At 43.6% G+C, this 25,848-nt stretch overlaps 1 protein-coding gene and 1 long non-coding RNA gene across 15 annotated transcripts in view; both read right to left on the bottom strand.

Moving 5' to 3' along the window:
• LRRFIP1 (LRR binding FLII interacting protein 1) overlaps positions 1–25,848 on the bottom strand; it is a 159,113-nt gene that overhangs the window by 8,842 nt on the left and 124,423 nt on the right. For 6 of the 14 annotated variants that reach the window (XM_030802293.1, XM_030802294.1, XM_030802296.1 and 3 more), the window contains 9 exons: positions 23,256–23,291; positions 22,329–22,454; positions 20,399–20,470; positions 18,194–18,364; positions 15,519–15,611; positions 14,165–14,257; positions 12,872–12,964; positions 11,495–11,636; positions 6,447–9,099 (listed from right to left, as the gene is read on the bottom strand). In XM_030802293.1, coding sequence (XP_030658153.1) covers positions 7,562–9,099; positions 11,495–11,636; positions 12,872–12,964; positions 14,165–14,257; positions 15,519–15,611; positions 18,194–18,364; positions 20,399–20,470; positions 22,329–22,454; positions 23,256–23,291 — 2,364 coding nt within the window. In that variant the 3' untranslated portion in view covers positions 6,447–7,561. Of the gene's footprint in view, positions 1–1,484; positions 1,535–5,792; positions 9,100–11,494; positions 11,637–12,871; positions 12,965–14,164; positions 14,258–15,518; positions 15,612–18,193; positions 18,365–20,398; positions 20,471–22,328; positions 22,455–23,255; positions 23,292–25,848 lie in introns of those variants that run through there. The other 8 variants (XM_030802295.1, XM_030802300.1, XM_030802302.1 and 5 more) reach the window with 6 other exon arrangements.
• LOC115832283 lies at positions 23,754–24,634 on the bottom strand. Its single transcript, XR_004027702.1, has 2 exons — positions 24,453–24,634; positions 23,754–24,400 (listed from the first exon to the last, which is right to left on the bottom strand). It is a non-coding gene; the product is annotated as an uncharacterized LOC115832283 (long non-coding RNA).

Raw genomic sequence — 25,848 nt, 5'->3', positions numbered from 1 at the left:
AAACCTACCTGCATCCTCCCGTACACTTTAAATCACCTCTAGATTCCTTTTAATACCCAACACAATGCCTACAACTCACTTCATTTGTGTGGATTCGGTGCAGGACTCCATGCAGGTCAAATTCAAGCTATGCTTTTTGGAACTTTGTGGAATTTATGGTTTTTTGTTTTTTTTTTTGGAATATTTCAATCCATGTTGGTTGAATCCACGGATATGGAACCCATGGATATGGAGAGCTGACCGTATAGTTGGAATTGCAGTTAACAGTAAATGACTGCAGATCTTTCTGGCAACTAGTTGGTGGGGTCTCCGGGGGCTTTTCAAGTTTCACTTCCAATCTATGAAGAATTGTTGCAGGTGATCACCTGCCTTCCTACCCCACACACCAAGCACAGGAGACCCCTGATTAACGACAAACCAGAAGTGCATGCTGCTTTAAGGCAGTAAGTATAGAACTCATGAATGCATAGTTTCAAAAGATCACAGGAACTTCAAGAGAATCTTCCTACCATATTTAGTGCTTTCTCCAATTTTCAGAGAATCTTCAACAGAATGGTAGAAAGTAAGGCAAATACATTCGATTACGCTTATGAGGAGAAATTAAAGTGGTTGTAGAGTGATTTAATCACTATCCTGCATATAAAAAGATCAAATAGGATAACTGTTCAGTGTTTCTTTGTTTTTGAGATGGAGTCTTGCTCTGTCACCCAGGCTGGAGTGCAGTGGTGCGATCTCGGCTCACTGCAACCTCTGCTTCCCGGGTTCAAGCGATTCTCCTGCCTCAGCCTCCCCAGTAGCTGGGATTACGGGCGCCCACCATCACACCTGGCTAATTTTTGTATTTTTAGTAGAGACGGAGTTTCACCATGTTGGCAGACTGCTCTTGAACTCCTGACCTCAAGTGATCCGCCCGCCTCGGCCTCCCAAAGTGCTACAATTACAGGTGTGAGCCACTGCACCTGGCCCGCTATTTCTTGAGGTAGGAGAGAGCAATGAAGATAAACATGGTTAAAACAACTTTGTTTAGCTGTAACAAAGAAATACCTGTGAGAGAGGGGTGCTGATCACCAAGAGTACAAAACTGACTTTTATGGACAAACAACCCATATGGACAAGAGAAGTGCTATTTGGAATGACTCAGTAATGCTCTTGTCTCTCAATGGTTAATCATTAATATTATTAAAGATCAACATTTATATTTATTTTAAGCAGCAATTCAGTAAAATGTACCAAATTCAGTTCCACGGCTTTGGGTCTTTGAGACATCCTTATTAAACCTCATATGACTCAGGATGTTCTCTTTGGATGAAAATATTAACTTTGATGTTCTATTTGGATAACAATCTTAAGAACACCAGTTGGCTTGATAATGACTTTCAGGCATGATTAACTTAAGGGTTTTCTGAGTAAGCAAGAAGGAAGGATGGGCAGGTGGTTTCAGGTGCCCTGTTCGTGAACCAGTAAAGTAATAAAAAGATTGTTACCTGTTCCAATAAGCATTCCCGCTCATCAACCAGCTTTTTCAACCTAATATCTAAAGAAATCAGAAAGACACAGGTTTAGGTGAATCCGCATGCCGCACCTTTCAGCACATTGCTAAACTGAAGAATGATCGTTCAGGTTAGTGAAATGAATGATGGAAGTAGTTATACACGTACCACGGTGAATGAGGCCACAGACAGGACGGGGTGAATGAGGCCACAGCCAAAGGAGGTTGGGTCAACCTCCCAGAACATGCTTCACGTCAGGGGCAGCATCCGGCTGCATGCAAACAGGCTGCTAATCTTCTACCTTAGGTTAGCATGCAAGAATGCTAGGGCCAAACCACGCTGCAACACAAGATCTCACAGGCTTCATGGTTTAACATTATTAGCAATGTACAAACACCGAGAATCACAATTCAATAGCACCAACATTTTGAACAGACTCGCCTTTCTGAGTTTACATCCCAGATGTATTTATCTTTCTAACTTCCCTCATAGACTCATCGATGTCAGTGCTGTGACTATCTGTTTACAACCCTAAGTCCACTAACACCTCTGCTAAGCCAGTTATCAAAGCTGTTATGCTTTTGAGGAAGAAGGCAGTAATGGTTTAAGTGTCTGTAATTCCTCCCGCCCCCGATATATAAGGATGCATAAATGTTAAGTGTCTATAAATTCCCCAAACATCTCTCTGAAGGAGTGTCAAGTATTACAGTCTTCAGACTGCGGGGGAAACCACAGCTAGGGGAGGGTTTAGAGGTTTGGGCCAAATCCCACACTAGTTTAAAGGCACAATCAGAATGCTGGAGTGATGACAGTGATGATAACGTATGCTGCGCACTCACTCTGACACAGGTGCAGTTCTAGCAGCTTTGACATCATTAGCTTGTTTCAGCCCCAGAAGCCCTATGGGTGGGCTTCATTATAGCCTCCTTCTATAGATGAGGCTCAGAGGCCCAGAACCACTAAGCAAGTTTCTTAAGGCCTTGCAGCCCAGCCACAGGAACACTCCCCTAAACCCTGCACCCACTGTTTTTCCAGATCTAAACTCACACCTGAGTCAGACCCTGCCTCAAAGCTCTTAGCCCGCTAGGACACTGCTCTCATGCGGCCTACCTCCAGATTCTTCATAGAATGAAAAAACTAACCTTGATTAGCCATGTGAAAAGAAAATAATTCATATAAAATGCATGTTCATTTTCATTTAAAAAATCATCTAGCCACATGCTAATCCAAGTTACATTTTTCTCTAATTATGTTTTCCAAAGATCCTAAGTTGTTGTTTTGAAAGGCACAGTAAAACACCAGATAATGTTAAGCACGATATAAATTTATCATCCTTTTGAGTTCTATTTTAATTTACAGTCAAATTACTTCTGACAGATGTTTTACTCGCTCCCCCCCATAACCCGCCCAACATTGAAACAAAACATTTTTGCAGTTATAAACCTGATTCTTTTGCCCAGTGTAACTTTTCATTTTCTTACATGTTTTAATACTCCTACATACAAAAACTACAGGCATCATAAGAAACACTGAATACATCAGAATGTGATCTTGAAGCTCAAGTATCTATTGTACAATTGTTATTGTTTTCTTCTAGAAAACTTCAAATATTCTAGATAAGCACTAGGAAATAAGTGTTAAAATGTAATAAGAGTGCAAGCAAAATTGATATAGGTAATCTGACATTTAGTCGTATAGTGAGAACATTATAAATAGAGAAGAAACTTTTAAGGAAGAGAAATTTTAAAGGAGACTTGGACAAGAAAACAAGAACAAAAGAGTTTGAAGAAAACGGAAAAAGAAATGAAGCAAAATAATTTGACATGAAGAAAATAAAGAGTACTAGTTTTCATAGCGTTAAAAACCACCAAGTCTGTATTGTTGAATGAATAGTGGCACATCACCGGTACACTTATAGTGTCTGTATAGTTGGGAAAATTTTCCCTGTATCAGCCACCAGCCACTCACATGTTGAAAAATATTGAAGAGAGGCAGTAGATAGGGACAAAGAGAACAAAAGGGTTTTCCTCTTGAAAGACAAAGTTTTCTCCACGTATGACTATCACACTGAACAAGTACATATTCTGAACATAAGACATGCACACACAAACACCCCTCCCTTTCCCTTAGGGGCGCAGATGTTTAGAACAAATCTTACTGTTGTGTTCCCTTGGCTGGTGGCCATGGGTGGTATGCTGTACAGGATTGGGGGGTGGTCTCCCAGAAAGGGAGTCTATCAATAGAAAACAGGAACCCCAAACCATCTAAACTCCCCAGAATTAGCATTCAGGGTCCTAGTGATAGTGGAAACAAGTGTTCAGGTCATTAGGTCTCCTGTTAATTGCAAATATTAAAAATTATGGAACGTGATCAAGGTCATATATTTCTTTTAAGGTCATACATTCTTGAAAACTGTTTAAAAACTTGATTGCTGTCCAACCTTTGTATAACAACCTATAAGTAAAAATCCATCTTCCTCTATATTTTTGACATACACCCATAATTATACTTAATTATACTTTTGAAGGAAGATTTACATTTATATATGGGAGCTACGTTCTGGTTTGGGACTGAAAAATATCCAAGCTTTTTGATTTCAGGTGTCAGTAACCAATGTTTTTCTCTATTCTGTATGATAGTGAAACCCCAGTGGTCTAGGTTCGTCTGGGGATATGGCTGGCAGGCAACCTTTCAATTCTTTTCTGAGTTTGAATCTTTTGACGCTATAATCTTTCTAAATTGCCCTATATATTTCTATACCTTCTTACATGGAATATAGCTAAGTCAACTTTCTTTTTTTCTTTTTTTTCAGACAGGGTTTCACTCCATCGCCCAGGCTGGAGTGCAGTGGTGTGATCACAACTCACTGCAGCCTCGACCTCCCAGTCTCAGGTGTTTCTGACTCCTAAGTAGCTGGGACTACATGGGACTACATGCACATGCCACCATGCCTGGCTAATTGTTTGTATATTTTTTTTTTGTAGAGATGGGCTTTCATCATGTTGCCCAGGCTGGGCTTGAACTCCTGGGCTTAAGTGATCCGCCTGCCTCGGCCTCCCAGAGTGCTGGGATTATAGGCATGAGCCAATGTGCCCGGCCTCTACCATTTCTTGGTAAGTTAAGGGCCTTCACAGTAACATCAATTACTGTGCTTGGCTATAAAGTCACTACACTGGAGAGCAGATAACTGATGCTCAGAATGAAGGCTCTGAAGTCATCGAGAAATGGTTTGGCTGCTCAGAACTCTTTCTTTTTCCTTCTTTTTTGCTCACGGATTTTCAGCTGTCCATTCCCTACTGGAGGGCTGGGTCCAACTGCTTGTTCACTGGTACAGTGCCTTCCATGTACAAAGTGACCAAACCTGTTTATTAATTAAACAAAGGAGTGGTGAATCACTGAGACGGCTGGATGGCTGAGCTGAGGGGTGTGACGTGTGCCCAACGTCCTGCAGGGTGCTGGTGAATAACATAAGAAAATACTTTTTTTTTTTTTTTTTTTTTTTTAGCACAGGTATTTTTGAAAGCAAAATAAGGTTTTCTTTTTTCCCCTTTCTCGTAATAAATGATAAAATTCCGAGTCTTTCTCACTGCCTTTGTTTAGAAGAGAGTAGCTCGTCCTCACTGGTCTACACTGGTTGCTGAATTTACTTATATTCCTAACTGTTCTGTATATGCTGCATTGAGACTTACGGCAAGAAGAAATAATTTAAAATGGCTTGATGATCTCACCATTTAGTGACCTTGGTTGTCGAACTGCTTTCCAAGAGCCCTTTAAAGGCAGGAATGAGAGCTGTTTCCAGTATGCATTCCAATATGAATGCAGCTTTGCTAAAGTTAGAGACATAAACGAAAACCCTGTGAAGTCCTATAGAGCCCTTGGACTTACTTCCTAGCAAGCATTTATCATCCCCACCATCCTCTACTTCAGGACACTTGAGCAGAAACAGTCAAGGTTTTTGCTGCTTTCATCCTACTCTTCAAAACATTCTAAGTATTGGCACATTTAAGCACAGCAATAGATGAAGACCGTTTTCAACTGAGGCTGCATATCAGAACCACAGATCACAGGAGATGGTGTGGGACGATCGTCTCAATTCTCCCAGTAATGCCCATGCTAGCCCCAGGCTTGATGCCAGGAGGGAAGTGCATTCCTTACTGAGGAAGGGCATCAGGTGTGGGTCTTCCATGGAACCCCAACAGGAATCAGCAACCCCAAGCAGATATTACTGGAAAGGTGGTATTACATACAACAGTAGTCAGACTCAGACTTCAAGCAGCCCAAAGAGTGGAACCATAGTCTTGTACAATTATAAAATGTTTTTATTTCAATTACATAATAACACTTACGTTTTCCTCAAATTTTATTGAGGTTTTGGTCTTTTTGCATTCAATTCCGTCTTGTAACAGTAATATGAATCCACAAAATTTCATAAAATGTCAATAACACTCATAAGGTACATTGCTTTGTGATTTTATATTTTACAATATTAAATCTAACTTTACAATTATTTTTAAATGTTTCTTTATATAGAAAACAGATATTTTCTTCAGGCAGATCAAAACAAGAATCTTCTAATAAGAATATACTGGGACATAACAAATGAAAATATTTATACCAAAATACCAAAAGTGATTCAGCTCTTTAAAATATCCTGCTATTGTCTAATTAGTAGTTTGTACAAGAACAAGTAACCTTTTTTTTACTGCTCTTTTGAATGATGATTAGAAATTCAAACAAAGTATTTTAAGGTTCAAAAACTTTTTTTTTTTTTTTTTTTTTAGAGACAGGGTCTCACTCTGTCTCCCAGGCTAGAGTACAATGGTGCAATCATAGCTCACTGCAGCCTTGAACTCCTGGCCTCAAGCAATCCTCCCACCTTGGCTTCCCAATGTGCTAGGTTTACAGGCGTGAAAACTGTTTTGTGTGGGGTTTTTTTTTTTTTTTTTTTTTTTTTTAAGACAGAGTTTCGCTCTTGTTGTCCAGGCTGGAGTACAATGGCTTGATCTTGGCTCACTGCAATCTCCGCCTCGCAGGTTCAAGCGATTCTCCTGCCTCAGCCTCTGGAGTGGCTGGGATTACAGGCGCCCACCACCATGCCCAGCCAATTTTTTGTATTTTTAATAGAGACAGGGTTTCACCATGTTGGCCAGGCTGGCCTTGAACTCCTGACCTCAGGTGATCCACCTGCCTTGGCCTCCCAATGTGCTGAGATTACAGGCATGAGCCACCACGCCCGGCCAAAAACATTTAAAAAATGACTGTCCCTGCTCAAATACTGTAGTAGGAAATGTAATTTGACATATATCACTTCCAGAAAAAAACTTTAAATCTTTCTGTAAAATGAATTTGATACATCATCAGCACGAAGTGAAGTTAAAATCTCTTACAAAGTAAATTCAGGTATGTCAACAATGAGATCCAAAAGCATCGGTTCAAGATCAAAGACTTATATGAGGTGAAGGCAAATAAAGCCCCTCGTGCTTTCAGACATTTATTTGTTATCCTTAAAATGATTATTGTTCTACGGTGCAAATCATTTAGTGACCTATTTGCTATTTGGCTGTTTATCTCCTTTAAATAAAATACCATACAGGTTCTAATGTACATTTTAAAATCAAATATGAAAGTACACATGTGAACAAGACATTAATTTAAATTTCAATTATATTCATAATACAGAAGTTTAAGAATGCTATTTGGTCATTTCAATTAGATGCTGATATATTTGGTCAAGAAAACCCACATTCCTATCAGCCTAAGGCAAATAGTAAATGCTTCTATTTTTATTAAGTGGACTATAAACAGTAGACATTATTGTTTGATACTACTGGAATGCTCTCAATTAGAACGTACACTGATAACAAATATGTCTTTCTAATCTGGGTGATAACCTCAATGATTACATGGAAATCTACAAGTAACAGTCTATAACTTAAAGCAGTAGGTCACCTGGTGATTGTCATACAGTGCCTCTCTATGAATTTAGAACATTCTACTTACATTGGCAGTGGAGAGAAAAGAGCCCCTCACACTCAGACTTCCTGTGCACCACGCCTGCCGCCTGCCTCAGCTTAGGACATGGTACAGTCTTCTTTGCTTTTGCCCTTCTCATTCCCTCCTCTGGGGTCTTCTCTGCTTTCTGGATTGAAGTCCCCTGGCTCTCCTCCTGGTGCCGACAAGTCATCGTTTTCTAGGCTACTGCTGTCTAAAGCTTTCCTGACGGTCTGACTTGGATGTTCTGACATCCCACACCTCTCTGTACTTTCTGCTTCACAGGCATCACTAATGTCCTGTGAGGGACTTTCATGTTCGGGCAGGGTGCAGCGATCTGCGTCTTCGCTCTCTGGTTCTGCAGGACTGCTTTGAGTGGCACCATGTATTTTAGCATTATCTTTTGCAACACCTTCATCTAATTCTTCACCACCAGCCCTCGGGCCTGATGATTGAACTGTGTCATCCTCAAAATCTAATGTGTCTCCATCGGCTAGTACCTCCTCAGCTGCTGTTTGTACCTCATCGCCTTCTTGGTCAAGTTTTCCATCCAACTTAATTTTAGGGTTCTCCGGACAATCAGCATTTTCACTGCTTTCTGCTGCAATTTTCTGTTTTGGATTTTCAGTCACCTCGTTTTGGGCTTCCACTGCTGACTTTCTGTCAGTAGACTTTACCTGCTCTTCTTCCTTAATTTCACTTAAATCTGTGTTCTGATAGGTTAACTCTTTTTTAACATCTTTAAGGGTTTCTACGGGTACTGGGGATTTTTTCTTCTTGTTTTTCTTTTTCTTGTTCTTTGTCTTCTTCTGCGATGAGTCCAATGCCTCTCCCTGTTGGTCATTCTTTTCTTCATCGGGCTCTTTCATATCTAAAGGTTCATTTTGAGTGTCTACTGTACTCGGACCTGTCGCTTCCTGACCACTGCCCTCAGTTCCTGCTGGAGAACCAGGAACTTCTGTCTTGATTGGTTTCTCATCCCTTAATCCTGTTTCTTCACCCTCTTCCTCGTTGTGATCCCTACCTGCTTCTGTACTCTGCGCTGGAACCTCCTTGGGCTCAGCTCCTTCCTGGTTGGTGAATTCTTTCTCTAAACTATGCCCTGTGCTTGTCTCTAACTCTTGGGGGACCTCTACCATACATTTGTCATCATGATAAACTGTGTCATCACTATGCCCTAAAGAACACGAGACCACTGTGCCTGCCTGCTCTCCGACCTGAGTCACTGCTGCCTCTCCCACATTCTCTGTGTGGCTCCCACCATCTAAGTCACTCCAACAGTTGGACGGCTCAAGGGAAGTTCTGGTCCTGTCATCTGGTGCACCCTTGACCTCATTTGACTCAACCTGTACTGTGTTTTCAGGGAGAGAAGTGCTCTCAAGAATTTGGCTTTGAACCTGTTCCTCACAGGTAGCACCTGCTAAGGTTCCTAGGAATGGGGCAGTGTCTTCAGAGGATTTCTGGTCCTCGGTATTCTCACCAGCAGGGAATACCTCTATGTCCACACAGTCCTTCACTGTGTCCTCTGTGTGTTGTTCTTTCTCAGTATTGTGCAAGATTTCTCTTTTCCCCACATGCGCCACGATTTCATTTTTCACCTCCACTTCACTGGCTCTTCCTAAAAGACCATTGAGAAAATTGAAGGGACCCCATGATGTGGTGGCCACAGAATTTACATTAGAATGTAAACACATGTTCTAAATCCCACCCACCCCTATTCCTAAAGAGACAGTCATCAAAGAGTCATGAGAAACAAGCCTTTGCCAGTTCTGTGCGGCAAAGCAGCAGTTGCATTAGTAAATTTTGGGTCAGTGAGGGCCACTGCCACCACATCAAAGGCCAGAGTGGCTGCTGGTGCCATCCTGTGTGGACAGATTTTTAAAGGTGAAGTTAAGTTTCGACAAATAGAAGGAACTCTGGATCAGGCCGCCAAACAATCCACAGTGATGGGTTTAGGAACGGACTGAAGGTTCGATTCCCCACTCTCACTTCTCAATGAACAACTTGACAACTTGTACTTTTGCAGCTGTCAAACTGCACTGCATGTCACACAGCCCTAAAAGCAGCTTTCAAGTAATTTTTTAAAAGAATATTCAGTGCACTTTTAGAAATGCAGCCTCAAGGTCAATCTCAAGGAAGATGCTTTTGAAATAGCTCATATGAAAAGAAATCTATCTTCTGCCACTCAACCATTGTTTTCCTGAGAAAACACCCTGTGTCCGTGGTCCGTGCCCTGATACCTCTACTCCATCCCCTAAGGGACTAGGGAGAGAGGACCAGCAGGAGGCAAATGTTGAAGATCAAGATGACCACTAAATTAAATCATAAAGAATCATCGTCTAAAGAACATCAAACTGTTTTGGAATTTTTGGATTATCCAAACAAAACCCCAGCAGATTAGATACAGTACTATGTTACTGAAAGTCAAAGCTAGATAATTTTATAGCCCAGTGATCTCCATGGTGGGGTGCCCATATCCCAGGGAAAATGGGGGAAATATTAGGAATTCTATTTAGAGTTTTACTCTAAAACTTCTTTGCATACATTTTATAACATACATTTTATATCAATGAAATAGTATACATATATAGATTTAAAATAAACATATATAATGGATCCTACAATTCTTTACTGAAGGAATATGTGATCAAAAGTCATTTGAAGGCCACTTTCAAAACTGACATTTCTGGTTCTTAAAACATTTCACAATGGCTATCAAAGATTTATAAAATGTGTATTTGAGTAAGAGCAGCATAATCAAATTTCTAGCTATTTGGGTAGCTCATATAAAGGTATGATGGAAATTAATTAATTTACCTTTTTTCAACAATGGTATATAGATATTATATACATATCTAGAGATGAAATCTTGCTGGGTTGCTAGGCTGGCCTGGAATTCCTGGTCTTAAGTGATCCTCCAGCCTTGGCCACCCGCAGCGCTGGGATTAGAAGTGTGGGCCACTGCACTTGGCCACAACTTTTTTTAACACAATTGAAAAGAGCTGTGTTTCTTTAATAGAGTCATAAAGATAACGAATGAGGTACCTCCCTGGAATGCAAGGCCTGAGAAGATGGGGCCTGGAGGTGTCTCCATTTCCATAAATAAAAAGAAATAAGATGAAAGCTTCTAAATTAAAATGAAAAGTCATGGACCCTGACCTTATTCCAGCCTCTCTGTAAAACATTGGAACGCAGAGGGTGACCAGTGACAGATGAGGCCTCACTTGCACGCTGCAACTTCAGGCTGCATGCCAGAATCTGAAGGTTTCTCCCAAAGCCAACTCTTACGACAAATTATGACAAATCAGATCATTGAAAATGGTATAAAATATTCCTCTGATCTACTGGATTCCCCAGTTTTATATTCTTTCAGAAGCAAACACGTGGCATACAAAGGAGGATCCCCTCTGACAAAGGTGGGCATACTCAGACTCTCAGCACTGCCACACCCTCTACCATGGCCGCCTGCCCACCTCGAGTGGTGGCTTGAAAACGGCAACACAGACAGACCTGCTGTCCACAGACATCCCGTACCCTCAAAACGCTGAACGCTGCCTAGGATGTCGATGTTGGCTTGCAAATATGGCCAACTGACTTGACAGCCTCAACTATTCTGATCTTTTGATAATTCTGTCATAGAATCGGCTTAAAAAGCCACACTTTATATGTACATATATATATGTGTCTGAGGAAAACCAAATTGTACTCTCCACATTGTTACTTAATTTTGAGACTATTTTCCTTTTGCCTTCACAGTCTTGCTTGGTAGCTTTGAGCAGCAAAAGAAAAGGTACACTTGAGCCATTGATGGTGCACTACACAGAGAAGCATGCCAGACAACACGTGGGTGACCACACCGGGTGGCAAGGAAATTACCATGAAGTGATGAAACAAATGGCATGCTGGTGACTGTTAACCCATCGGTGACGGTGGCTCCAACCCCAACAGTGCATGGAGGGTAAACCAATGCTGAGTGGAAAGGTGTGAAGAGCCGAAGGAAAGCAAATACTTACCTAGGGTCCCATCCCCTGTCGACTTGAGGGCACTTAACTCTTCTTTCGTCATCTTGGTAGGACCTTGGTATCCAACATTATTGAGAGTGTCAGAAGTCTCTCCATTGGTAGCTATTTCTGAATTTAGGATTATTCCATGTTTCTGGGAACAAAAATAGGCTCATCGTAATATTTACTCAGTGATATTAGGTTAAACTCTGTTTTAATACAACTAATAAAAAAGAAAACCATTTATTCCTGAAGTACAGGGTAACTCCACAGAGGCAGAGAAATGCTGGGGTGCAGCACTCGTGAATATTCGGTCAACACACACAGATGTGGGATATCGTCCTCCAAAGCCTACTTCTTTCTCAGATGTTCCAATCCATGCTTTCACTTGCTGGTGACAAGCTACTACTTCCACCAGGCACCCTTTTTAACTACAGGTAGGCCTGTGGGCTGCCTCCAAGTGGAGCAGTAAGCAAGTCACTGTCAAGCGACCTTTCATTTTAAAACCCTGGTTGCATTCTTTAAAAAGAGGAACCAGATAAAGAAAGAAATATATACATGTTCTGAAAGAGACATATGAAACTTATGTTAAAGAAGGAATTCAGAGGTGGCTAGAACATTCAGTATATTCAAAAGAAACAGAGTTCACTGAAAACAGTGGCACTTCCCAACTGCAGACATCACTCACCCACGCCCTCCTGCCGCCTGCGGCTCTCTCCCTTGTGTGTGAGGAACTCCCCTGAACTGATCACCTCTTCGAGGAGCAGAATTACGAATCTTAGCTCTAAGCCTGTAGCTGGCTGGCTCACTGCTCTGGCTTTGACCCTGGAGGCCAAGCAGCAGATGGTGACGGTTCAGGAACCCGCCCACCCAGAGTGCTGCCATTGGCGCTTCACCTGTGTCAAGCAGCAGCTGAAGACGCCTTGGCGTGGCCCACAAAGGACAGGGAACCTTCTTCCACCCATAATCTAGTAGGTCTCAAAGTCTAATTAGCAGGATCCTTGCCCAAACCACTTACCCAAGTCACTGTTCATCTAGAGAAGTCCTTAAATTGGGGGTTTTAATATAAAGAGGCAAATTAATTCTCTAAGTCTGAGTAATATCCTGGAGAATTTACTAGTGAGTATGAGAAAAATTTAGATAATATATCAAAAAATTCTTGTATTCAAGATCGGCTATGTTTATTAACATCAAAAGGCCTTGGGCACCACCCACCGAATCTACATTTATTTTACATCTCATCGCTGTCAGTTAACCCAAGAGATGAATTATTAACAGAACTAAATGACATAAAATTAACTATGTACACACATATTCACAGAATCCCAAAATTTGCTGTTGTCACCTGGATTTTTTTTTTTTTAATAAAACTGTACTTTGGCTTCATACCTTTAATTCCTCTTTCAGCGTGACTACTTCTTCTCTAAGATCATCCCGTTCACTCCTTACGGAATCAAAGAACTCTTTCTGCCTCTCTAATGCCTGAGTGTGCAGCAGAGCCAAGAGAAAGAAGAAGATTTGCACAGATGAGCAAGTTACTTCAGAAGCAGGAACCAGAAGGAGGCTTCTACCATCTAAAACGCTAGCGGACTCTAGACATTAAAGAGACTCTGCCTAACAAAATTCAAGGATGAAGCTTTTCACATAGTATCTATAATCCAAGAAACGTTACTGTTCATACTCCATGAAAGACATGTGCATTTTGAAGCACACGAACACAGCATGGGGCCCAGAGGTTACTATATTTGCATCGCTTTCTAGCTTTGTCTGCGTGTTCACAGCTGCGTTAGAGTTAAGCAAAGTCTCCACTTGGATGAGGGATCAGTAAAGAAAAAGGATTGCTTAAGCACCTCCCAGGACAGCTGTTGTAGCCATTTAGACTATTTTTATACACTGATTCTTGGTATCCATCATCTCAGATAAACAAAGTGGTCCTAAAGTGTGTGTGCATGCAGACACACACACACACACACACACACACACACACACACACACACACACACACAATCCTAAGTGCTGATGAGCACGACAGTAGAAACACAGTGTGGGTGTTGAGGTAATGTGCCGATGGTTTGTGCAGGTATCTCGACGTCTTTATCAGAGCTATGTGTATGAATCACTATTTTGGGGAAACCATTTGTCGTTACCAATCGCAACAGTTACTTCGTGGGGTTCTGTTCCCCCTATTCTTCCATTCTAAGTGTAGAACTGCCTCTTCTCTTCTTGTGGAGGGAGAAGGGTATGTGGAGACCTTCCCTGGGGAAGATTTCAAGGTGGGGATATCTGCTGGTGGTGCTTAGATTTTTTTCTCAAAGCATCGCCAGGCAGATAATCCCAAGAAGTCTGGCCTTGCACACATCAGACCTCCTCAGAGTGTCCTCCTCACTCCAGGTATTTCAACAACCACCGGCCCGGCCCACCCACGGGGCAGGCAGAGCGCACAGCTACACATTCATAAGACCCTCCATGGAGAGTCCATGTCACATTCCAAGTTCATATCAATTTGGATAAGTTAGTGTATTCACTACTTAATAAAATTAAATAAATTAATACAACTTTGTGTCACGTGGGAGTTGCATGCATACTCAGACAGGCGGTTTTGCAAACTAAAGACTCTGAAAAAACTCTATTTGCTAAGCAGGCTGCCCATTTGAGTAGATTTTCAAGACTTGGGAATCCTACCCCTATCTTTTTGTCTTTCCACTCTATTGTTTCCTGAAGATCAGAAATCTCCCTGATAGAACTCGCCTGTTTCTGCTGTAGCTGTCGGATTTCCTGAGGAAAGGAACAGATAGAAAGCAGATAAAGGGTTAAAGAGGAAGAAAAACCCCAGCCCGAGAGATAACCTGAGAGCTGGGACAGTGAGTGAGGCTGCAAGCACCCTTTCACCTCATCAACCCTGAATTCATCATCAGCATTCTAGGATTTTTTTCCTTGTCCTACTCCTGGCTTCAAGAAGTGCAGGAAGAAAACCTGCTTTGGGTGAAATTCTCACTTCAGGGCAGCAGTTAAAGAACCGATTAAGTCAAAAAATTAAAAACCAACCCTGTATTAGTTTCTTATTGCCATTGTAAAGAATCATCATAAATTCAGCAGCTTAAAACACAAATTTATTCTCTTGCAATTCTAGAGGTCAGAAGTCCAAAATGAGTCTTATGGGCTAAAACCAAGCCTTTCTGGAGGCTCTAGGGAGAATCTGTTTCCCTGCCTTTTTCAGCTTCTAAGACTGAGCTACTTTCCTTGGCTCATGGCCCCTTTCTCGCATCACTCCAATCTCAGCTTCCTGTGTCACATCTTCTACTTCTGCCTTTGACTTGCCTTCCTCTTAGAAGGACCCTTCTTCCATCAAATAATCCAGGATAATCCCTTCTCTCAACATCTCTAATCACAATTGCAGAGGCCCTTTAACCATGTAAGGCATCATATTTACAATTTCTAGGGATCTGGATGTGGACAACTTTGGGGGACCATTATTCTGTCTACCACACCTCCCAAAACAAACACAAGATCACCAAAGAGTAGGAATGTTCACCAATGAGAGGGACTGTTTCGTAAATCTAGGGACGGAGAATTAGCCTAAACTCTCAGATTTAAGAAAACTGAAAACTTTAGTAATTGCCATGGAATGAATTGTGTCCCTCTAAATTCATCTGTTGAAGGCCTAACGCCCAATGTGACTGTAATTGGAGATGGGGTTTTTACGAAGTAATTAAGGTTAAATGAGGTCATAAGAGTGGGGTCCTGATCAAATAGGATTAGTGTCCTTATATGAAGAGACATCAGAGACATTGCTTTTTCTCCACTGTTTGAGGAAGGATACAGTAAGAAGGTGGCTGTCTGCAGGCCAAGAAGAGAGGCCTCACCTGAACTTGATCTTGGACTCCCAGCCTCCAGAATTGTGAGAAAATTAATTTCTGTTGTTTAAGCCACGCGGTGTATGGTATTTTATTACTGCAGCCTAAGCTAAGACAGTCATGGCCTGACAAAATGCTCCAAAGGGAAAAAAGGAAAAGAAAAGCAGGAGAATGCTACCTACCTCGAGCATTTCCTCTCTTTGCTTCAGGGCCTCCTTGACTTCAGCAAACTGAAATTGCAGTACACTGTGGGCGTGTTTTTCCCTTTCAAATTCCTGTAAAGGAGAGAAACAGCACTAAAGCAGTGGAATCCCATGTTTCTGGCATGCCAGTTCAGGTTCTCACGATTTATAGTTTCTGTGGAACAAATCACCTGCTACTACGTCATCACAATCTTCAAGGTCTTTTATTTTTTATTTATACATTTTTTTGAGATGGAGTCTCACTCTGTCGTCCAGGCTGGAGTGCAGTGGTGCGATCTCAGCTTACTGCAACCTCTGCCTCCCGGGTTCAAGAGATTCTGCCTCCTCAGCCTCCCAAGTAGCTGGGATTACAGGCGCCTGCCTCCGTGCCTGGCTAATTTTTGTATTTTTGGTAGAGATGGGGTTTCACCATGTTGGCCAAGCTGGTCTCAAACTCTTGACCTCAAGTGATCCACCTACCCCAGCCTCCCAAAGTGTTGGGATTACAGGCATGACCCACCATGCCTGGCCTTCAAGGCCTTTCAAACGACACAAACAGATTCCTCTGGACTTTATAGATGATGCCTGAGGACTTAATGTCAAATTAACCTGAAGAGTTGATGCAATCAACAAGGATTTTCTGATTTCTTATCTACAGTGAAGCAAGAGCCAAGGAAGGGCCCCCCCAGGGAGCCTGGTGCCTTCCACAGCACTGCGCTGAGAACCTGGGTGAGGCTGCCCTGCAAGGACTTACCATAAAATGGCCCCTGCTGAAATATGACAAGGAAGACTCTTTGGGATAAAAAGGAGATAAATATGGCCTATTTAAGCATCTCTCATCAACAGCTGGTGGCCAGCTCTGTGCTTCGGGGCTGCCCCTTAAGGGACAAAAACAGGAGAGTTTGGGGGAGCAAGTGAAGAGCCTGCAAAACCTAGCTGCTCCTCAGGCCTGGCCTTCTCCTGAGGCTCAGCCCAGGAACCTGGCAGCTCAGCTTTGCTGTTTTCCTGCCCAGTCACAGCAGCGCATTCCCTGGTGACGGCCTGAGACCTAGCTCACTTTGCTGACAGCTTACAGGCCTGCAGGATGCTCCTTCCCTAGACCTGTCAGGTGGGTGATATGAGATGGGATCTGGCCTGAGCTTCTGCTCACCCTGGCACTTCTGTTCACCCACTTCCTTTAGCTTGGGGGTGGCTGGTGTCCTCCTGGTTATGACAAGGGCCCTCCTGTGGGGCTTTGCATGGCCCCTGTGTCCATCTCAGGACAGCATTCTAGCACCATCCAGCTTCTCTGGAGTGAGACTCGGGAGTTTTCAGTCCACTGAATGATGCCTAATGACAGCGTTGCAGGAGGACTGCAAATGCATTACAGGCCCCCACCCGAGGCAGGGTTGGGATGTGCTCTCCACTCCTCCGTTCCCACATGACATCAGTCCTGTGAAAAGCTCCCCTCTTTCAGAGTTCAGCTATAAGGAGCTTTGTGAGTAAACTCTTCTTTGGCTTCCAACTCAATTCTACAGCAGTCTGAGGGTTGTCAAGGGTACCTTGGTTTTAGCCCTTTGGATTTAGAGGATAATAGCCAGTTAAAAACAACAACACTCACACGTTACATTTTCTGTTTCTCTCAGAATCTCTGAAAAATCGGACAATTCCTAAAAGTATGAAATAAGTATTCCTTGCTTTCTATCTAAAGAACATCCAAGCCCAGCCTTGATGGAATCAGTCCGCTGTCATTACTTCTCTTAACACACGACTCATGCTTGAGACTCTCAATAGAAATTATATCTGATCTCAGCTATTAACAAACTAGTTCCAGTGGTTCTTAATGAAAGCTCAAATAAGACTCTATCTCTCTCTGAGCTTGGTGATATATTTAATTCTTAAGTGGAGTAACTGTGTCTTTTCCCAATCAGCAGAAAATACTATAATTTTCTTAAAATCTCTGATACTCATAACTATTTCTCTATGGTGTTAAGAGAGAACAAAATAAAAATCAGAAAATATATATGAAGAGGAAAATCTTGAAGCATCTGATCGCACCTCATCTGAGCATGGTGGCTCTTTCATAGGTATGTTTTTTCATGGTTTTGATTTTAGCTTAGATGTTCTTCTAGAAAAACTGTCTCCAGTTTACATGTTGAAATTATACGTATCAATATTTCAAGTCACTTGGCAAAGAGTATGGTACTTTTATTCTCAGATGTTTGGATTTCCTGGATAAGTGGAGAGCCATTGTTTAAAAATATAAAAATACATAATGTAAATTATACATTATATATACATACATACACATGATATATCCACACATACATATAAACACACACACACACAGTAATCCTACCATTCCTTTTTTTTTTTTTTTTTTTTGAGACAGGGTCTTCTCTGTTGCCCAAGCTGGAGTGCAGTGGTGTCAACACAGCTCACTGCAGCCTCAACCTTCTGGGCTCAAGTGATCCTTCCACCTCAGCTTCCCAAGTAGCTGGGACTACAGGCATGTACCACCTGGCTAATTGTTTTAATTTTTTTTAGAAATGATGTCTCGCCATGTTGCCCAGGCTGGTCTCGAACTCTTGGGCTCAAGTAATCCTCCCACCTTGGCCTCCCAAAGTACCAGAATTATAGGCATGGGCCACTGCAGGCAGCCTATTGTTAATATTCTGTATCATACTAATGCTTACTTTGTTTTTCTCTTCGTACTGCCGCCTAGATTCAGCCAGCTGTTCTTCAAGCTCCAGCAACATATCTTTTAGGGTATCAACCTGGTACATGAAGTTTGTCTTTTCATTGTCTAGCTGAGCATTGGAAACCATAGCCTTCTTGTATTTCTCTTCCACTTCTGCTAGAGAGTCCTGTGGAAAGCAGGTCATATTTTTGAAATTGCAATAAAAAAATCAAAACAAAGAATCATTCAGTATTCTGTTTAAAAAAAACCCTCAGTCCTAAACTTAGACTATATTTCTTAGAGCAAATGGATCAGAAGAAGAAACACATGGCAACTTCAGATGCATGGAAATCCCCCTTTTCAATTTGGTCAAATTCTCATTGCTCAGAAAATTCACTATTAAAAGCACTGTACACACTCATTAGAACAAACAAGACACCAGTATGGAAAGGGATGTGGCCACAGAGGCAGTAGAGTCTCTGGCCCTACTCAGTAGCTGGGGAATCCTCCCAGTGTGGTGTCCTAGGGCTGGGTGTCAGGCTGTTCAACAGATTTCTGAAGAATCACTCAAGGCGTGTGACCAACCCCTGTGAAAGAGCCAGTGCGTGATGGCTGAGATAATTACACAGGGCCACAAGCCAGTGACTGCCAACCAGGCCAACTCTGGCTTATGAACCAGGAAAGGAGCAGTAGTGAGTTCAGATTTTTGACCCACAGGAAAATGGCATGCAGATCTCACTGGGTAGGTCGTGGAAAGACAAAGGTCACTCCCTTTGAAGGACAGTCCAGAGAAAGAGGCCTGTAAAATATGCATAGCAATGCCCTCACGTGCCTCACACCCTTGCAGGTCCCCAAACAGGAGGGGAAGGCGATTCCAGAACAGAGAGCGCAGAACTGTCAGGGCGCACACATGCAGAGCTAAAGGCAGAGGCAAGAGCTGCCTGTTCAGGTGCAGCAGAGGCTACGAGGGGCTGGAGGGACCAGTGCTGGTCTAGCTCGGCACCTCCACACCAGGACAGCTGTTTCAGGTGGAACCAGTGGGTCTCCGGTTGGCTCAGTGGCTCCCCAGCAGCATTTTTTTTTTTGAAACAGTGTCTCACTCTGTCACCCAGGCTGGAGTGCAGTGGCACGATTTCGGCTCACTGCAGCCTCTACCTCCCGGGTTCAAGTGATTCTCCTGACTCAGCCTCTCGAGTAACTAGGATTACAGGTGCGTGCCACCACACCTGGCTAATTTTTATATTTTTAGTAGAGACGGGGTTTCACCATGTTGGCCGGGCTGGTCTCAAACTCCTGACCTCAGGTGATCCACCCACCTTGGCCTCCCAAAGTGTGGAATTACAGGCGTGAGCCACCGCGCCTGGCCAAGTGGCTCCCTTTTTCGCATGAATTGAAAGCCAGAGTCTTATTTTTCCCCCTTTCAGGAAAGGACACAGATATGAAGATAGTGAATTAGTCATGACTGATGTCACCTCCTCTGTCTGGTGCCCTTTGATATTAAATTCAGATGATCTCTCAGGTACTTTCTAGGGGGCTGAAAAGGAAGAAACAGATATGCCACCCGCTTCCAGATCCATGATCCGCTGCTGCCTAATGAAGACAGTCACTGATTGCTCACCTTACTGTCAAGGAACAGGGCAACCACATCTCCCGGCTGGTGCAATGAAGTCACTGCACACTCTAAAAGCAGTGTGCACATGCTCCAAGAAAGCCGATGCCGTAGTCAGTCTTTACTTCAATTAGTAGCATTTTACAGGATGCAAATAATTGGGATGTTTCAAAAGTGTGGCATGTGAGGACGGCCTTATTAGTAGACATCAGATATTTTGAGAAGCAAATCAACCTAAGCATTTTTGTATACAACTACCACAAAAAGTGAAGAAAACCAAGAACCTTCTTTAAGTGTCTGGCACACACCTATGGGAAATGAGAAACTGGTTTTAAGCCTGGGGGAAGGATGGTGAGTACAAGGCATGCGTCAGGGAGTATGTTAGTAACCTTTTCTACTAGGCAGTTACGTTTTCAAGTCTTGGTTCAAACAATGCATTTGGGAAAATGGTGAGTGTACATCCATGCAGGCATTCCTGCCATTGTGAGTTCTTCTACAACCTGGAGCCTCTTTACAGTAAGCATACACTTTGAATTTCTTCTTTAGGATGTTGTTTTTTTTTTAAGTTAAGTTGGGTTAATATCGTGAGACCACACGTCTGTGAATTGGTACCTTCATCTCTTTCAATCCCTGCATGTATTTGCCTTCTACATCCTGAATCTGGTCCTTTAACTCATTGAGTTCCTGGGGGAAATGGCAAAAAAGGCAGATGATGTTAAGGGAAAACAGGGGATTCCCTAAATCTTTTATACTTCAGGGTAGTTTCTATTTGGGTAGTCTGAGCACCCAATTTTCTTTTTTCTTTGATTAAGTGTTAAAGGAAAATAAACTTCAATATTTAAAGATTAAAGTTCAGGTGTATCCCATATGATACTTTTACATGATTTTATACAATTTTAGTGTATCTCATATGATTTTACACAGTTTAAAAAATAGGCAAAATAGGGCTTCTGAAAACGGTACAGGTTATTTCAACTCCTATTTAGTAATTCATTGAAGCACTTGGAGTTCCTTCTCTGTGCAAGATACAGTAAGATGCTAGAGGCAGAAACCAGTAGCACTTTTTCCCTGCATTTATGGGGCTCCAAGTCTCTACTTTGCCAAAGTCCTGGTGCCAGGGACAGCATCTGGCATGAGCCAGCCCCTCAGTAAGTACTTGAACAAATGAATGGCACGCACAACCTAAGGGCAGAGAAACATCAGGACTGCCGCAAACTCTGCTGCTCTGCTGTAGAAACGGAAACAACAGGCCAGGTGCAGTGGCTCACGCCTGGAATCCCAGCACTTTGGGAGGCCGAGGCGGGTGGATCACCTGAGGTCAGGAGTTCAAGACCAGTCTGGCCAACATGGTGAAACCCCATCTCCACTAAAAATACGAAAGTTAGCTGGGTGTGGTGGCGGGCGCCTGTAATCCCAGCTGCTCAGGAGGTTGAGGCTGGAGAATCACTTGAACCTGGGAGGTGGAGGTTGCCGTGAGCCAAGATCGTGCCATTGAACTCCAGCATGGGTGACAAAAGCAAAACTCTGTCTCAAAAAAAAAAGAAAGAAAGAGAAAAAAAAGGAAAAAAAAAAGGGAAGCAACAAGGAGCTGCAGGTGGCCCAGGGGTGGCACATGGGCAATGGCTCTTCTGGTTTTGTAAACTTATAAAACATAGGTGTTGGAAGCATCTTCAAGGTGACCCTGGCCAAACTCTGGTGGATGCTTAAATCCCTCTCCACCCTCCCTGGCAAATGGCCATCCAGCTGCTCAGACATCCCCAGTGGGACTTGCTTCCCTTTTAAACCTAGTTTAAAGCACTAGAAAATTCAGAATCTGAGTCAATTCTGGCTCCTTTCAGCTGCTTCTCTCTTGGTTCTGTTCCCTGGAGGGCACAGGTCTAGTCACCTCACCTGCCCTTCCAGTCTTTAGGTTTTCAGATGCACTGTCCCCAGTTACTTTAACAAATAGCACCGTGTTTCTCTCTCACACACGGGATGCTACCAAATGCCTGGCACTGTCCTGGGTGCTGAGGATAGAGCAGAGAATAATACCTACACTATAGTGGGAGAAAAAAAATCATTAAAATACAAAGATGAGGTCTACTAAAGGCATATTACAAAGAGAAAGGAAAGGGCATGTTCTAGGCCGAAGGGGAACATACTTAGTGGGGAGGGGTTGTGTGAAAGTAGGTAAAGCCGTCTGGTGTCCAAACTTGTGGACTGAATGTTTACACAGACCAAGCATACAGAGACGACCAGGCACATCAACGCGACGCGCCGAGTGCTCTCACTAAGCTATTCCCCGGGTGCTGAGGGGCGCAGGGGGCCGGCACACGGTCCACCCTGCTGGGGGGTCAGTGGGTAGGATGAGATTCCTGCAGGAGACACTGTCTGAGCTGGGTCTTGATGTTAGCAGAACACCATATTTTAGGGGAGGTGAGGGAGATAGGACCAAGAAGAAAGATCCAGAACTTTATGAATTAAGTCTTTTTTTTTTTTTAATCTAAAGACTGATTTTTACAAAAGGTTCTCTCAAGTCGTGAGTAGGAAGAGAGCATCTCACCTTGATTTCCCTGATGGACGCCTCGGTGTCGATGGAGATGGAGGTGTCTCCGCTGCCTCTCCGAGAGGAAGTCCCACCCAGAGAGGCCAGCGTGGCTGCAGACAGGCCCGGCATGTTACGAGAACCCTGGAACATTGAGAGGCTCAGATGCTGATATGGTTTGGCTCTGTCCCCACCCAGATCTCATCTGGAACTGTAATCCCCATAATCCCCACAGGGCGAGGGAGGGACCTGGTGGGAGGTGACTGGATCACGGGGGCAGTTTCCCCCATGCTGTTCTCGTGATAGTGAGTGGGCTCTCAGGAGATCTGATGGTTTTTTAAGTGTGTGACAGTTCCTCCTTCACACGTTCTCTCTCCTGTTGCCTTGTGAAGAAGGTGCCTGCTTCCCTTTTCACCATGATTGTAAGTTTCCTGAGGTCTCCCAAGCCATGCGGAACTGTGAATCAATTAAAGCTCTTTTCTTTGTAAACTACCCAGTCTCAGGGAAGTTCTTTATGGTAATGTGAGAACGGACTAACACAGATGCGATTTCAGACAAAACCAAAACTGCATATAAATCTAACATCACAGGACTGTTACTTTAATTCCATTTCCAAATTGACAACTCTTCATGGGCTTATGGTAAGCTATAAGGAGAGGATCATTTCCAGGCACCTCCTAGATGCTCTGCAATCGGCTGGATTAACCCTAAACTCCATGGTGGGGCCCATCATAAACGCCTCCCTGCTCTGCAGGGTCTAACGCACACTGGACAGGACTCCCGGTGGCCTACGTACGGGGAAGAGATACCAGGTTAGGTGGGCTGCTTTCTAGTCCAGTTCCCTCACTGGGGAACATCTTTATTAAAAAAGACCAAGCAACATATTTTCTTATCAATTTCATCCACAACCTTTGGGCCCCTCTAGGTTTATGAACGATTCCTTACCTTCTCACTAAAATCTTTTTCTGGTCTTTCTTCTACCTGTAGAGGAAAATAGACAAAATATTACATACTTTAAAAACATTAAGGCCGGGTGCGGTGGCTCAAGCCTGTAATCCCAGCACTTTGGGAGGCCGAGGCGGGTGGATCACAAGGTCAGGACTAAGAATGATTAAAAAACAAAATTCGCTTCCTTTGTAATTTAGAAGCAGAAAAGTGGGACCCTCCAAATTTGGCTTTTCACACCTCTCCTATTTGGACATCTGTGAGGCCCCTTCTTCTCCTGTCCTCATTTGGATGTCCCTGAGGACTCTTCTCCTGTCCTCGGGTAGGAGTCTCAGTGGGACCCACAGCAGCCTGTGGAACTACGAGAGGGGGTGCACCTGAGGAACGGACCCTGGAGAGAGCCCTGCACCATGAGGGTGTCTCGGGACAAGAGGCAGAGGCCGGCAGCGGTGTGACTTCTTTCTTGGCTCAGCATCCAACAAAAGACAGGTTTCCTTTTTTCTTTTTCTTTTTTTTTTTTTTTTGCAGGGCTGGTTGCAGGGAAGGGTTGTTTAAACAAAGATTAACTACCTGGAGTGCTGCTTTTTTTTTTTTTTTTTTTTGTGGCACATTGAAGGTTCTTATCATAAGCCCACTGAGAAGGTTACCAAGGTTGAGTTTGTCTCCAAACTCTCTGGGAAAAGCTGTCAACTAATCATGTTTTCCCCATCTTGTCTTCAACCCAGCTTCCCGTAGCTCAGAACTTCTTCACTTTGATTGTCAGAAAATCAGCCAAAGACATGCGCGGCAACTGCAGACCATATGTTTGATTCAGAAGATCTGAGAGGTAACCTGGGACTCTGCAGTCACCCTTGTGAGCTCACACAGAGATAATTCAGAATGAAGCTGGAGAAATCCTGACGGAAAGCTGCTGAGGCTGCGGCTCAGCAACACTCGAGCTGCACAGACGCTGGTGCCGGGGACCAGCAGCTCAGCACAGGGATGCAGGTGCTATGCTCAGGGTGCCAGAGAGATGGTGACCTCCAAATGACCACTTCCCATCTATGGCCCGAGTCCATGGTGGGCCAGATGCTCCTGCCTCACCATCCGGTCCCACCAGGAAGGCTCACTAATGGCCACCTTCCCTCCTGCAAACTAACTGCCACCTTCCCTCTTGCAAACTAACTGCCACCTTCCCTCCTGCAAACTAACTGCCACCTTCCCTCCTGCAAACTACCTTCAACTTCTCCTCCAAGGACACCTGGAGCAACACTAAAACAACATAATCAGGAGTTATAGCTGGTCAGCCAGTTAAGGGATCAAATGGAATCCCACAAAATACTCGGTTAATCCAAAAGAAAGCAAAATCCAAGACCAGCTCTTAGCTCAGGGTGGCCATGTTTAAGGGTCTCCTACTCAACAGATCCAAGCTAAACCGTGCAGCCTGGCTCCCAAAGCCATCATATAGTGTCACCCACCCACCCCACACCCGGGTCTTCAAAAATAAACATTCTACTCTCATCTAACCAGTCTCCTGTGTCCCAAGAGCAGGAGCGGAATGGGGGCAAGAGGCCACATCCCTCAGGCCAGTGGGATGCAGTCAGGGGCAGGCTGGCCTCTCTCCCCTCTTTGCTAAATAAGCCCTGTGGGCAGGGTGGTGGTGGGCGGTCCCTCTGCCCACTTAGCCACAGCTGCTAAGGACCCACCCAAGGTGGGGCCTGTCCAAGACCACGTGTTCATGGGAGCTTTCCACAATCCCAGCTGCTTACGGCTCTCCTCCCTGATGCCCATTCTCATGTTGGGTGCGGCCCAGCTATACCGCAGCGAAGACGGCTCTCTCCCTCCGTGGCCCATACCATCTGCATTTGCTGATGTGTCAAAATGCACATCTAGAGTTATTTTTTCAGATGTGCACGCCACATCAGCCTAACTGTGTACTTGGAGGCATAAAGGCAGACTCCGAACAGATGAGTACCAAGGCAGGCTCCGATGAGATAGGTACCAAGGCAGACTCTGATCAGATGGGCACCATCTCATCTAGCAGAGCCCCAGAAGCCCTGCAACCATGTTCTGAGTTGTGAGGATGACTAGAGCAATTCAAGTGTGGTTCTTCTCTTCACGTGGAAATAAAAATATTCCTGAAATGTTTTTCAAATCAGAATTTCAAAGCCAGGTGCGGTGGCTCATGTCTGTAATGCCAGTACTTTGGGAGGCCGAGGCGGGCAGATCACTTGAGGTCAGGAGTTTGAGACCAACCTGGCCAACATGGCGAAACCGTCTCTATTAAAATTACAAAAATTAGCTGTGTGTGGTGACACGCATCTGTAATCCCAGCTACTCAGGAGGTTGAGGCAGGAGAATCTCTTGAACCCATGAGGCAGAGGTTGCAGTGAGCTGAGATCATGCCACTGCAATCCAGCCTGGGCGACAGAGTGTAACTCTGTCTCGAAAAAATAATAAAATAAAATAAATAAAAGTTCAAATAACAAGGAAATGTGAACTATCTATCTAGCACTTAGTGTGCTGGAGAATAAATTCATTAAATCTCCTGGGCCCAAAGCCTTTATTGCTTAGAATAAGTTAGTTTGCAGAACAAATATTAATAAGATGAAAA

Source organism: Nomascus leucogenys, chromosome 22a, assembly GCF_006542625.1.
Source record: "Nomascus leucogenys isolate Asia chromosome 22a, Asia_NLE_v1, whole genome shotgun sequence".
NCBI classification, from domain to species: Eukaryota; Metazoa; Chordata; class Mammalia; order Primates; family Hylobatidae; genus Nomascus; species Nomascus leucogenys.
The sequence above is the reverse complement of the archived record's forward strand: the minus strand, read 5'-3'. Positions and strand labels throughout refer to the sequence as shown.